Source organism: Rhamphochromis sp. 'chilingali', assembly GCF_963969265.1.
Source record: "Rhamphochromis sp. 'chilingali' genome assembly, chromosome: 8".
Taxonomy (NCBI): Eukaryota; Metazoa; Chordata; class Actinopteri; order Cichliformes; family Cichlidae; genus Rhamphochromis; species Rhamphochromis sp. 'chilingali'.
The window spans coordinates 10,605,492-10,620,149 of record NC_137935.1 but is presented as its reverse complement, the minus strand read 5'-3'; the positions used below and the strand labels follow the sequence as shown (position 1 = coordinate 10,620,149).

At 39.4% G+C, this 14,658-nt stretch overlaps 1 protein-coding gene across 13 annotated transcripts in view; it reads right to left on the bottom strand.

Moving 5' to 3' along the window:
• robo2 (roundabout, axon guidance receptor, homolog 2) overlaps positions 1-14,658 on the bottom strand; it is a 153,598-nt gene that overhangs the window by 38,971 nt on the left and 99,969 nt on the right. For 8 of the 13 annotated variants that reach the window (XM_080889729.1, XM_080889731.1, XM_080889720.1 and 5 more), the window contains 4 exons: positions 8,289-8,425; positions 7,082-7,093; positions 3,147-3,271; positions 1,447-1,618 (listed from right to left, as the gene is read on the bottom strand). In XM_080889729.1, the coding sequence (XP_080745855.1) occupies positions 1,447-1,618; positions 3,147-3,271; positions 7,082-7,093; positions 8,289-8,425 (446 nt within the window). The remainder of the gene's footprint in view (positions 1-1,446; positions 1,619-3,146; positions 3,272-7,081; positions 7,094-8,288; positions 8,426-14,658) is intronic. The other 5 variants (XM_080889732.1, XM_080889727.1, XM_080889724.1 and 2 more) reach the window with 1 other exon arrangement.

The window sequence follows — 14,658 nt, the reverse complement described above, 5'->3', positions numbered from 1 at the left end:
TCGGTTTGACAGAAGCTAAAGCGCAAACAGAAGGCATGGTTTGGTCAAGGGGTTTGATGCGTTTAATTTATGTGTCCATGGCATGTGGGAGTGACAAAGGGAGGAGGCAAAGCTCGACTAAGGCCTTGGGTCTCTGGATCAGGAATTTCTCATTACAGATCTCCTTGAACTCCACAGACTGCTGGCGGGACTCCGGGCAGTAAATCACATGAAGACTGCAGCAGGTGTGGCCATGACCTCACCCTGACCCACACCACACTCTTTCCTCCTTTTCCACTGATTTTATTCATTTTGCTAACATGTCTTCAATAGCATATCTTGGCAAAAATAAAAGTGGGAATTAAAATACCTTAACTATAACAATGCTACACATTTCATTCCAAAGTGAATGTGTTTTTCACCATACTGTCTACACTGAGTTATGGAGACATCCTATTTGTTGCCACCACCTGTCCACTATACTGCCATTAAGTTGATCACCCTGTGGCCCTGGTACTGCCAATTGTGAGCTGGAAGTAGTATCACTAATATCCAAAAAGGATATCTGTATCTTTCTTTGTAAGACTTTGATAGAGTTCTTCAGTCTGTCTGAGACACTCATAAAGAATTTAAAGCCCAATCAGAGTTCTAACACTTGTGACTGTTAAACCCGCATGCCATGTGTACAAAATGTTTGTTTAAATAAAAATACAAATACAGCTGAAAAAGTGATAAGCAGGAATTTGAAGGGCACTTTCAATTATGTACCTGCACCCGACTGCAAAACAAAACCAAAAAAATGCCCATGCTGTGTTTTTAATCTTTTTGCTAGCAGGTACTTTAGCCGACATATGGATAGCCGTCTATCTTGCCATCACAATAGCTGATTAGATGCTCCCGCGCCTAGCAAGACAAAAATAATTCATTTCATAGAAAGCCACTGTCACTCTATCAGTCTCCTTCTCCTGCTCCCGCCCTCATACACAAACATGTGGCTCCCTCACTCACCAAACCGCTGACCATTAAACTTGAACAAACTCAAGGGCAATGCTCTATTTTCTTTCCAATAGGAAGACGAGGCATTTTTAATTAAATTGCATCAGGAAAGAAAGAAATAAGTGCACAGAGCAAAAACACAGTAACTGAAGGTTATGGACATACTGACATTTCTTCAACAGTAGTTGAATTTTCTTTGCACTTTGACTGTTTAAAAAATTCATTTGTACTTGTGCACCTACTGCACACACAAAGGTCTTGAAGGCCAAATTCCTACTTGCACTTAACCAGGCAATAGCCATGTTGTAGCTAAAAGCTGACAAACTCAAGTCAGATGCCATCAGTGTCAGTATAAGTAATTTGTTTGGTGATGGTTCACCTGCCTCACCCCATCTGCAGTGGTACTAAGCAATGTGTCAGTGTGTAGTAGTGTGCTGGCATGGCAGAAGTTACACGTCAGGTTTTCCTCACCATCTGTGACCTCCAGTTGAGCCTTGGCGAGGATACTGCCTGCAACGGTCAGGGCCTGGCAAATATAGTAACCAGCATCTGCCCGCTGCACAGATGAGATGGTCAGGGCTCCACTGGGCGACACCGAAAAGCGATTGTTGGGCTGCTGGGGTTGGTTGGGAAAGAGCAAATTCTGCAGGAAATGGAACAAACAGCCAATTAGTGAGAACATGGAAGCAGTTCAACCTGGAAGAATTACAAAAATGCTCACACATCCATCACCATTGAATCCACACATATACTGTGCACACTAACATGCAAACACATCCGACTATTAGTGTAATCACAGCATGAACAATTCTCTCTTTGACTATGTGAACCGACTTCACGAGCTGCAAAACATGTTTGATGACTTGGTTTCATACTTATTCTTGGGCCAAGCCAGTGGCTCCACTCTCTTAGGAAGGGAACTTTTTGCTCTTGTTGGCTTCATGACCACTTTCCTCTCTGTTTCAATTCCACAGTGGTTTTGAGATTTTTTTTTAAATGTATTTTTTTTAAAAGGAGACCACCTCATGTAAATTAGACTTTATTAAATATAATGTAATCTTGAATTTAGAAAGGAAGACATAATCAGCGTAACACATTTCAGAGTAAATACACAGAATTAGACGACTAATGACACAGAAAAAAGTACTTCTTTCTGAGTAGTTCCCACCTTGTCCCAGCTATTCCTGTACTCTTTTATTAGGATCCCCAGAGGGAACCAGCAAAAACAGCTGGATTGAATTACATCTAATCACTTACATGTAGCAAACTGCACAGTTTCTTTTCTATTAGACTCTATGGGTCTCCAGAACATATGAGATGTTCAACTGGAAGAAATGCATTAATGTTATTTAACTAATATACTTAATTAGCTTTAACAAATACCATCACATCACATCACAGTAAGGATAAAGAATAGAAAGCTTTAATAAACACAAGGACAAGTGCCAACAAGTGCAGAAATGTCAAGAACGAACAGTCATTTGAAAAGCCTCAACTTTAATGACAAAGTGAGACACACACAAAATTTGAGTTCACATTACTCAATAGCACTGACTCACAATGCTTTAGGTAACATATTGTTATTTGAGTATCATACCTGTGCAAAGTTGTAAGCATGCGTCTCACTTCTGTTCACTGTTTTCAGAAAACTCTGTTCTAATTGTTGGCCTACAGGCTATGCGTGAGCGTGTTTCAACCTTAGCGAGAGCTGAATCATATCTGTGGCTCATCTACAAGCCTCAACAGGTTCCTAATTGGCACTGTTGTTGACCGTTGTGAGGACACCCAGGTATTTGAATGGGTTATCTGCTTGAGTGAGGGTTAGGATCGTTCTTATCAGTACAGGGTCACAGAAAACCAATTAGCACTTTGCCAGGCACACTTTGATTTGGCGGATCCTGAGAACAAAGGTGTATCTATGTGTCTGTGGTAAAGATACCGATCGCAGATAGTGTAGAAGTGCTGTCTGTGTGTGTGTGCGCAAAGCAGGGGAATCCAAAAAACACAATGACTGTGTGTACAGTTGGTAGAATCGAAACCTGATAACGCCAGATGTACGGTAGATAATAAATCCCGCCTAAAAAGAGAGTGATATGTTTTCACATGTAAAAAATAATAATGAAAAATTAATTAAAAAAACAACATTAAACTGGATTAGTCTGTGTTTGTACCTGACTCCCCTCCTTCTGCCAGAAGACAGCAGGTTGTGGATTTCCTTTGGTTTCACATGGGAAGGTAGCAGTACGGCCTTGTGACACGATTTGGTCCCTTGGACGGATGACAAACTGGGGAGGAGCTGAAGTCAAAGGGCCAGAACAACAGTGTTAGAGGACCTGCGGTGCATAGTGAAGCCGAACATTAAGGCTTAAGGACTTCAAGCAAAAACAAGCAATATACCACATGGTAAAATCAAAATGGGAGTGCTGTACAGAGCTTCCATGCAGCATCATATCTGTCTTTTGCTCTGAACACCAGTGACTATCATGACTCTCACTGCCATGGTAACAAGGCTGGCCATTCATCCAGGTGAGACTGAAGCTGAATGAATGACAGTCACAGTGGCATTCACACAAGGAAGCGTCTCAGTCACAAAGGCATTTAGATCTGAGACAACACATAGGCACACCCATGCCCTGGAAACATCGAAAACTATAACAGGAATAGACAGGGTTAATTGTGTCTGACTTTCCATATGGAGGGTTTACTCTGCATCAGAATGCATCTCATATAAAAGTCAAGATTGTGAGCAGCTTGATACAACTTCTGATCAAAGCTGTATCAAAAGTGAGTGAGAGAAAGAAAAGACTACTTCAGTGTTTACCACACAACAAGCTAACACTTGAAAAGCTATCAAAGTCTGAAACTGTACTGTGAAGCTTTCTCAGTTAACATTCACACGTTTATCAGCAGCTAGACGAACAGTGAGACATTTCTGACTGACAACTTGACAGATGCAGGTCAATAACAAAGACAGCGGACTGGATACAACTTCTATTGGCGTGCAGTGCTGCCGTTTTTGCTTTCTGACCGTTACGTGACACCAGGTGAAGGAGGGAGAATTTCACACCAAACTTTGTTTCACAGATATTTCAATTGCTTTTTAATGAGATATTTAACAAGCAAAAGCTGACATAATCCAAGTGCATAGATGGCACAAAAAAGGGATATAGCATGTGTCCTTATGCATGAAAAACTTTAGTATCCAGACATAATAATCTATCATTTGATAGATGATGATCGGTACAAGTGCAAGAAAGCATTTTAATTATCTGAGTAAATTACTGCCTGACCCAGGGCCTCTACTTGTTTCTTCGGTGTGTCATTGAGGGTCATGTTGACAAGAGCCATGTTTGCCAAGATAAAAATCAAAAACTCTTACAGAGGAAACACAGCTCCTGCAGAGATAATGAAAGTCAACACATTAAGGGCCCTGAGTCACTGCCACACTATCAAATAAGCACAGAGAGTGGATTAGAGGGACCATTTTCTTTGCAGAAACACAATGAGAAACACCAAGACTTCTGCAAAATTCTGACAAGAATTGTTGCAATGCAACATCTTGCACTCTTTCTGTTTCTTTTGATTTCTTCTAAGTCCTTTCTCTGATAAGCCAGCTGGTTCCAGTAAGGCCAAACTCTTCCCATTTGGCTGGTTTCATCATGTAATCCCTTTTTGGGCGTGTGTATTTGTCAAAGATACACACAGTTGGGAATGGTGCAGATGGCAACAGATTTACTGCTTTGCCGTTTGGCCTTCTGCTGCTTGGATATCTTGTGGCTCTCACAATGCTGGGCCTGATACAGAGCTCTTAAATCCTGCTCTGGCAAGGTCTTAGTTCCCTCCCTTCTCTGCTCCATTCCATACCACACACTGCATTATTAACAACTCACTAAAATGTGGTTTCACACCTTACAGAATGCCTCCTATCACTGTACTACCCAGCATGGTCCTTTGTCACTTTCTCAATTCCCATTAATGACTCTTTGTTTGCCATTCTCATGGACTTATTTACACACTTAAGCAGAAAAAGGATGCTTACTTCCTTTTTTCCCCACTATTTATGATTTAAAGTCATGTTAAATGGGCCTGAATTCTTATGCTTTGAACTGTTTTTCAGGTATGACTCATTGTTTCCAAAGGCAGACCAAAAAACACCCTCTTTTATCTACAGCCAATGTTAACATACCAAATAAAAGGAAGCAATCTGTTTGGAAACCAGTTTTGTCATGACCCACAGATATCTTGGGGGCATTTTCTGAGATATCTTTTTATTAATGGTTAAGCTTCCTAATGTGCAAGTGTGCTAAACTGTTAGATTTACTAATAAGTGCCAAAAACATCCAATCCATCCTATCTCAGTTGTGTGATTGGTGACTCCAGTTAAAACTGCAATTTAAACAAAAAGGCTCGGCTTTGTCTTTACTGCTTTTCTATTAGTCAACTACATATTTCACAACTTTTCATCCCTCTTTCTATCTTTAAATTATATTTGAATAAAATAGTCATGGGGAATGTGATTGAGAATGACCAAAAGGTAGACAGGGTCCAATGGAGAAGAACAGATCAAAACTTTCGACAAATCAAGGGGAAGTTAGTGTGCGACAGTTTCACAGCTTGGCTCAGGGCTAGCAGACATTGGCCCTGTTTTTTATTCAGAAACCCTTAATGACATATGAGAAGCTCCTTCCTGTTCCCTCCTAAGGAAACACACGATCAGGGGCCCATATTTAATTCATGACAAGTCACATCTGCCTGGCTTGGAGAGGGCTCGGCATAAAACAGCAGTCAGGGTGAAAAGAACAAATGGACAAAGAGACAGCGATCCATTCAGCACACTCAAGCACAAATATTTCTTCCTCCTTTAAAATCCAACATTCAATCATATTTTATTCAAAAGTTGACAGCAATTACTGTCTCTTCCCACAGGCAGAGTGAATGTGTAATTTCCTCCATCTTCTTGGAAACTGACAGTTTGACAATCAGAGAACCGCCACTGCTGTTTTGCCAACCAAAGTCCTGCCATTGAGGCAGTGTCTGTTTTTTTCTACCAGTCAAGCTTGTCTTGACACACACTTCTTTTCCCTTTCTTTCTCCTCCTGCATATTTCTCATTATTGCATTCTTCCCATTTCTGCACTCAAAAGCACGTCTTTCTCTCAAGATGCCAATTTTCACTTACTCCCTCTAACAATCTCACATATGAAGTGTGCCAAATGTGGTTTTCTGTTGACCTACACCAATCTATTGGGAAATAAAACGACATTCCAAGACCGGTGTTCTTGGGCTCAGAAGGAAAGAAGCTGATCAAAACTAAACAGATCTCAGCTCTGTGATCCAAAAATCCACAGATGGCCTCAAGACTCGCAAGTTAAACACATTCTGGACCATATGAGATGACAATGTCTGAGTCAATTACACTGCTAGCCCACTCTTTCACTGTAAAGAATAGAGACTATAATCTAAAGAACCTTCAGTTTAGAGGAACAATGCTAACATAAGCCTTGATCTATAATAATAAAGCAACATACGCAATATTCATCAGCTGCGAGTAGAGCTCAAGTATATGCGATAAAAATACAAAATGAATAGTAACTTTGTGACAATGCAAAGTTTAGGACAGCTGTTTATCCACGGGAAAGCATTTCTAGTAAAGTCGTAAAGCATCAAGGAATTTCTATGTACCTAACACTCCTGAAATTAAACCTGAGAACTGCCACTAGAAAACATCATTTATTCATTCATTCATTCATTCATTTTAAACTGGATATGCTAAAGAGCACAGCGTGGAGAGAACAAAAAAAAAGGATTTGTCTAAATCTATATCTGATGTATAGACAGAAAAGTTTTAGTATAGTTTCTGAACTCTAAAGTACATACAAGAGCCAGTTAACGAAAAGAGATACAGCTCTAAAATCTGCAAATATCTCACAAGTATCTGATGTACAAAAAAAAAACAACTGAAAGGAAAGGACAACTTATGCAACAAATGTGTTAGTCAAGTACAGGAATGTTAAAGCGATGGTTAGTGATTGTCAAGCAGTCAAATGCAACAGGGTGTATGGAGAAGGCATGCAGCATGGGATCAAATCAGAAGGATGGGTACTTACCGACGGGGCGAGCTGGAAACACGACAATGGTGGAGTGGATACACAAAAGAAACAAATTAAGACACAGACGCACAAACATAAAACAACACAAAAGGAACAGAACATAATAAAATAAGACAAGGGAAATCAAAATCAGAATGAATGACATGTTGTGTTGGGCAAACACACTTCTAGCACAGTGTAAGCGTTACAAAGAGAGGATCCAGTAGGTTTTGTCCACTGCCCACTGGACAGTTTTGCTGATGAGCTCCCATCATCTGTTTCTCAGACCCCTGAATGACAGAGGCCGTCTGATGTGAATACCCACTGGTAGTCAAAAGTCTTAAATTGCATTCAAATTTCAGTGTGGGCAGTCATTATTGCTCCTCAGGGACAAATACACTGCTGGACCTTCTCTGCAATAATGAAATCTACAATTCTATGGGTGGTGTATGTTTGTAGTAGCGAGGCAAAGATGTGTTTGCCATAAATGCTGATGAACAGAACCCAAAAAAAGGAAAGAGGAGGAAAAAGAACCAAAAAAAAAAAGTCAGGCATGTAGGTTATATCCAAAGGATGAGTCTTCTGAAAGTGTCACAGAGAAGTAGTTGTTGGTAGTTGTTCCCAATGTTTCCTCTGCATTGCCGTATGGGTACTCATGGTGAAGTAAACAAAAAAACTTAGGTGGTGCTCTCACGAATCTGGATTCATAAACAAGTAGTCAACCAAGACCTTGTTTTACCTCCTCTGGTCCTCTGTGTCGCTGTAAAGCGCTCCACAGAGACGTTAAGCACTCGACTTTAATGGGAAGAAGAGTGGTGAAAATAGAAAAAAAAAATGGTTAGAATGATTTTATTAACCTTGCAAACCCCAGGTGTGGTGTGCACCAGTAATCTGTGAAATGGCTTTGCTGACTGGGTGGTTACAGCATGGAGGGCAGTGTGGCTTGCAGGCCACCACAACAGGGGGAGGGTGGCAGAGTGTGTCGACGCTGCACTTGGAAATGTAAATAATTAAACAGATTCATGGACTGCCTACATCTCTCTTGGCTATAGTACTCAGCATTCTGCATTTCCACTTGTGTAATGGGGACAGTAACGAGTGAATTATCAATCCAAAACTTCATCTTTGTATATAAGAAGAATAAGAACAATACGCTCAACAGTTTCTCTGTGTGTTTTTAACTGATTGATTTAATTGTTTGAATTGATATATATCTGTTTCATACCTCTGACTGTGAGGGTGGCGGAGGCCTCCAGCTTGCCCACACGGTTTTCTGCGACACAGGTGAATGTGCCCTCGTCATTAATGGAAGCCTTCTTCACTCTCAGCACATAGTCCTCCTTGTCATACTTGATCTCATACCTGTTAACAAAAACATAACACTAATATTCAAGTTGCCTGATCATCGTTTAATTCAAATGCTATGAAAAAGAAGCATTAACCAAGTAAAACTCTTTTTAGAACTGTATGACAATAGATGTTAAAGGTTTTCCCCTCTTGGAGTGGTACAGGGAAGCAAAACTGGTCGTTTTGACAAATGGAGATCGCAAGGAGCAGGATCAATTATTCAACAATGACGGCAATACACAGAGACGTATTCATTCAATTGGAAACGCTCAAAACCTGTGCAATATTCATGAGCTGTTTTTCAATAACTGTGTGTATATATACATGTGTGTGTGTGTGTGTGTGTGTGTGTCTCAGCTCCATATGATTTTTATCGACACTACACTTTCTTAGTGTAAGACATGTTAACTGACTGAATCAATATATCAAGTATAGCAGGGAAAGGTTGTTTCCAATTTCATTGTGGTAGTCAAATATTTGTGTTGATGTGTGTCTGCAGACCTTTGTGAATTATATGGTAGTTGACAAGCCGGCAATGCTGGTATGGTTTGTTTTTGCAGTCTGTAATTGAAGAGGGTGCCTGTTCTGGCAGTGTGTAAGTAGTATGTTAGTTGAGGGGTGGTAGTGCTGTGTGATGGTGGTCTGTCAGGCTGACAGTCCTTCCCTGTCCACAGTCTGTCACTCACAGAGGCCAAAAACAGGCATCAGTTCAAAAGATTAATGTTAGATCTGCATTAGACAAGAATGTGATTACAGATATTTTAAAAGATTAGCATGTAGAAAACAATAATATTGGTAGAACTGATGCAGTGCAGTTAGTTCAATAATTTGTTGGACAAAGTCACAATTTTTGTATTTTTGCCTTCGTATACTGCCACAGTGGACTTCAAATTAAACGGATTAAACATCCAGTATCTGGTTAAAGTGCAGACTTCCAGCTTTAATTAAACAGGCTTTACAAAAAAAAATCTGCATTAACTGGACAATTAACTGACAAGCAGATTTGTGGTCAGGTGAGGCCTGTTCCCTTGTTATTTCATGACAAATGAAGCAGACATAATATGTGAAGTTGATTCAATGTGTTGAATTGTTATTTAATAGCTTTTCACTGTCAATTTGAGTATGAGGCACATATAAATGCCTGTGCCAGTAAGGGAGGGCATCATTAGGCTGAAAAAAAAAGAATAATAATAAATGAGAGAGACAGCAACTACTACAAGTGAGCAAATCAGCAACATCTGGTAATTTCTTAAAAAGAATGAATGAGGGCCTGAAAGAGTTTTAGCTGTCATATAATATAACTCACAGCACACCATGAAATAATTATTTCAAGAGTTAAAAAATACAATTTCATAAGATCCAACCAAGTCAACACCACTGTCGAAGAGGGATCATTGTCGAAGTCTGCAAAGTCTGCAAAAGATTTTCAGACTTTTTCAAATCCACACAGGAGCTTTAAAGAAAAAGCCTGACATCATATTACTCTTTTATTATAGCACATGCCCATGTGCTATAAAGCTCCACACTTGCACTCCAACAACTATTAAAAACACATAAAGAACCGCAATGTCTGCGTTACAGAGCAAACCCTACAGAGATTGAAAATGCCAAAGCAGAGTTGTTTCTGAACAAACTACACTGGTCATGTTCTCTGTAATGAAGAAAAATACTACCCAGTCCAACAGTTTGACTGTTTTATGTGTTTTTAATGGTTTTTTGATAACAATAGAACTTTACAACACAGAGAAATACACCATATAAGGCTTTGGCTTTACAGATGATACTAGTTAAAGGTGTAAAGTTTTGAGTTTGGCTTTTGATCGTCAATAAAAAATGAAATTATACTTTTAAGTGTGTTTGTTTTTTTTATAAAAAAAGAGGATAACATTTACTCTGGATACCACAATTGAAGTTTGGATATAAGGACAAACAGTGTTTAACAGTAGTACTTTGTAACTAAGGTAAGAGTATGATATGGTCCATTTCCCTGAGAGTGGAAAACACCTCTCTGCTCAACCATCAGGTGCACTGATGGCTGTTTTCCACTGGCAGCTGCAAAACTAATCTATCCTGTCTATCCATGTCTATTTTTTTTTTTACCTGCTGTTATGACATTTCCTCAGCAAGCATTCAATGGCAGCTTTATTGAAGTAAATTCCTCAACTATGCCTGTTCCACCCCTCCACACATGTATTTAAGGAGCCATAATGATTATTTGACTGAGTCATGACTGACTGCTTTGTTCTAGAGAGAAGTGATGTACAGTTCAGGTAAGAGTGGGGGATGTGCATAAAGCATTTATTGTTGAAACCGAGTGCGTGGCATCCAGAGGAATGAGGCAGCACATTCTGTGGCAAGCTTGCTGTCAGATGAAAAACAAACAAGCTAATAAAGAAAGCATCCTCCAGTACCTTCCCTCCGGATGGTAAGGATCAACGTGATTTCCTTACTTGGAAGAAAAGGTGAAAGAGTGGTGGGACAAGTTAGGGCTTATGCAAAACAACACGACTCCTGAACAAAAGGAGAGGTGAGCAAGTGAATAACACATAGTTTCCACCGTTTTCAATCAAGCTACGCAAAACGACTCTCAACCGAGGCTGGCTCTCAAACTTCTTGCACGACATGCGCTTTCACCTTGTTTCTCACATTTTAACACTGGCCAGACCAGTCTCAATCGTTTCTGAAAGGTTTTGTCAGCACAGAAGGACTCACCAATAATGAACATAGATTTGAGAAAACATTAAAAGCAACTGGCATTGTGTTTGTTGCTTTCAGCTATTTGTAGGAATCTTTCATATGAGTTTAAAAAAATACATTCATTATAGATTTAACTATAGGATCCAAAGGCACATCTCTAAAGTACGGGAGTTGTATACATATATGTCTGTGGCACAACAGTGGTTACTTAGTATATAACTAATAATTATCTAGCACATTCAAAAGCGTTCAGTAGTTAATGGTAAATCTGTCCCTTTTCTCTGTGTTGTCACACTCAGAGCTACAGTTTCTATTTGTTAGGCTACAGCTACACTACAGAAATAGTGTTTAGAGACCACTGCGCAACTAACATTATTATGACAGTGTGAATCAACTTACAATCTTCTTGCTTTTTAAATGGTCACTTTGAATGAAGGGTCCAGGTCCGACACCTGTATGAGTTCGTTTCTTCACACTCACATTGGTGCATCAAGAATGTGATAAAACGGCAATAAGACAAAGTAAGTCTGCTATCAGTTTTTGACTGAACAGGGTCAAGCTGGCATTTAAATACAATCTGTTTCTGATAATACTATGATTAACTGTGAGGAAACTCAAATCTGTTGCAGACTGTTGCAAATATGTTGGCATCTACGTCAAACGTGTAGCGCTGTACCAGCGTGCTACTACTAGACCTGGCAGAATCCACACAGACTGGGCCAGATCTAAATTGGGCAGATGTATAAATTTAGAAACAAACAGATGCAGGTAATTAATTTCATTACTGACCATCATTCTAACAAGAGCAGCACAAATTTGCTGATAAATGATAAATAAGAGTAGGCTGAAGACAAAGAAATATGTCTATTACATAAGGGGGAACTCTTCTGTTAAAAATTATAGGGAACTAGTTGTAGTCCTGAGAACCGAGAATCAGGTGGAGAACAGGATTTATCCTGAGCTGCTTTACCACAAACTATATAAATCTGGAATCTATGTATAACAGCTGGCATGCACGTGTAGAAGAACACAAAATATTTTTTACTGGCAGATCCTAAGCTGTCTATGTGTTAATGAAATTAGCGCTACTGTGCCATGTCCCCAAATACACAAACTGCTTTGGTTTTTCTGCATTTTGAGAAAATGACCTGGAGTTGCGTACCATCACTGGTGTCACATATCCTGCAGCTACAAAGGCTTTTCAAAAGAAATGTTACGCACACGGTTTGTTGTTTTTCAACTGATGTTACAGCTGCTGTGATGGGTTAATAGAGAGGAAGACACACACTCTTGAGTGAAAACATCAATGTTAATGTGAGATTATTCACTGCATCACTGATGCTGTATGTTACAGAATTAACATTAATTTACTAGATGAACCTTAGTTATCTATGTGGAAAATTATAGCTGTGTTAAAAAACCCCAATAATAATAATAATAAAGGTGATACGCTGCAGACGATGCTCTGCAGTAACGCAAAAAATAAATAAAAAATCTCTTGTCAGAGCAAATTTGTTTTTTTTTCAGGAATCTACTGTAGTGTCATAATAATTCTTTAATCCGACAGCATTTTGTGCTGTTGTATTTTGACATTATTTTATGTTGTATATTACAGTTAAGTGGTAGAGCTTCCCAAAGAGTGCAAAGTAGATGGGGACTATAATGCTGGCATGGTTTACCGTTTGTCTTGTTGGTCTTGATTGCCAGGTCTGAAGTGGAAAGCATGAGTCTGGAAATATATCATTTAACAAACCCTAACCCTAACATACTGTTACATTCAGACATTAATCTAACACACTAACACATTAAATGGAATAACACAGAAACATGGATGTTTCTCTATGTGAACTGCTCATAAAAGGCTTTCAGATGTGTTTTCATTGTGTACCAATTTAGAAATTTACAAATGTGACTAAAAGCCTGAAACACAAAAAGGAAGACATGCATTTGTATGTACTGTATGCATTTCAGATGCTCCAATAAGTACAGTTCAGTTCTTCTCTGTTCCAACAATATCCCAATCTCATTGTGAAGCAGGAATATGTGGAGCTTCTCTCTAAACACTCAAAGTGAGCACTAAGTAAAGAGCATCAGGGCAAAGCCAAAGTTTTGGCACTGGGCTCACAGTTTTGAGCTTTCTAGTGGTGTCAATTACACACTCATTCTGATAACATCTCCCCCTCTCACATATCGTGTGCAAAATAAGATATGCTTTTCTGTATTAAATTTAGTGCAATTTACAGTAAATTGCCCACCACAAACCTTAGCAAATTGGGTTTGTGCATTTCATTAGTTGATAGCGCAGATGAGTTTTGCTCATTGGTCTAGACTGACTCCAACTTACTCAGAGTGATTACAACATGTTGGCAATGTGTCTGCATTTATGAATTTGATGGTGATCATTTGGAAACCTTCACTAGTTTGTTTGAGAGGGACTGAAGTCAGACAGTGATGGACCAATCAAAATTGTTGGTTGCAAGCTGGTCACTTCAACTACTCAAAATCCCAGAAAGCCAAAAAATGAAATGCAATCATTCATCAACCATCAGTTTTCCCTGGTCACACTGAGGCTGCCCTCCTATTTTTGCACTAGTATGACTGAGGTCTTACCCAGCAGTCATCGTTAGACTTTAGCAAATTATTTAATTTTACTAATTATGTGATCTTTTAAAGTCTAAAGTACATTATATATGCCTTCGGCAAGATTTTACACTTTTCATTTTATATATTAAGAGCACTGATGCATATTATAGACAATGTAATCAGCCATAAAGACGCTACTGTAACAGCTAAAGTGCTTAGAGAGGTTCCCACAGTCTTGACTGAGCCCTTGCCTTGTGGACAACCCAGGTATGCACATATTGGACAACATTCTTATTGTTCTTGGTCCCATCTCTGTCAGACTCTCAAAACAGGACCTTAGGCCCGTCCATGACTTATTAGAGGAACATGAGTACAATCAATCTGTAATCAACTTCCCATATGATATCAACCTTAATGACAAGATGAGTGGAAATACTCACGGATAAGAGGCAGTTGTTGCCACACACACACACCCACACACATACTCGCACACGTACGTACGCACAGCGAGGGAACAGTAGCTCTTTATTGTGACTGAACTTGGGGAGAGTTCTGTTCTCTATTAGAGGAGGAATGTAATTGCACATGAAGAAGTGCTGTGGAAAGGATAGGAGAGCCAAGTTCACCCTGCTCGACTCCATTTTTTTTAAACCAGAGATGGAAGAAATACGAAGACACACACACACACACAGAGAATGGTGTATACAATCATCAAACACATATCCTCCCATATGTAGAGTCATTCACTCGTGAAGGGAGATGAGGAGTGATAGGAATGTAAGCAAATGGCGAAACAAAGCGGCATTTTTCAGTTGTCAACTTGATGTGTTGAATGCTGAATGTAGAAAGCAGCACAGAGATGACAACTTTACTGGACATAATTTAAAAGGATTACGGCTCAAAAATCCTCCAGATCATCTTAGAGGATTTGCCTTTAAACTGTCTGTCACGAACACAGTCACCCATGT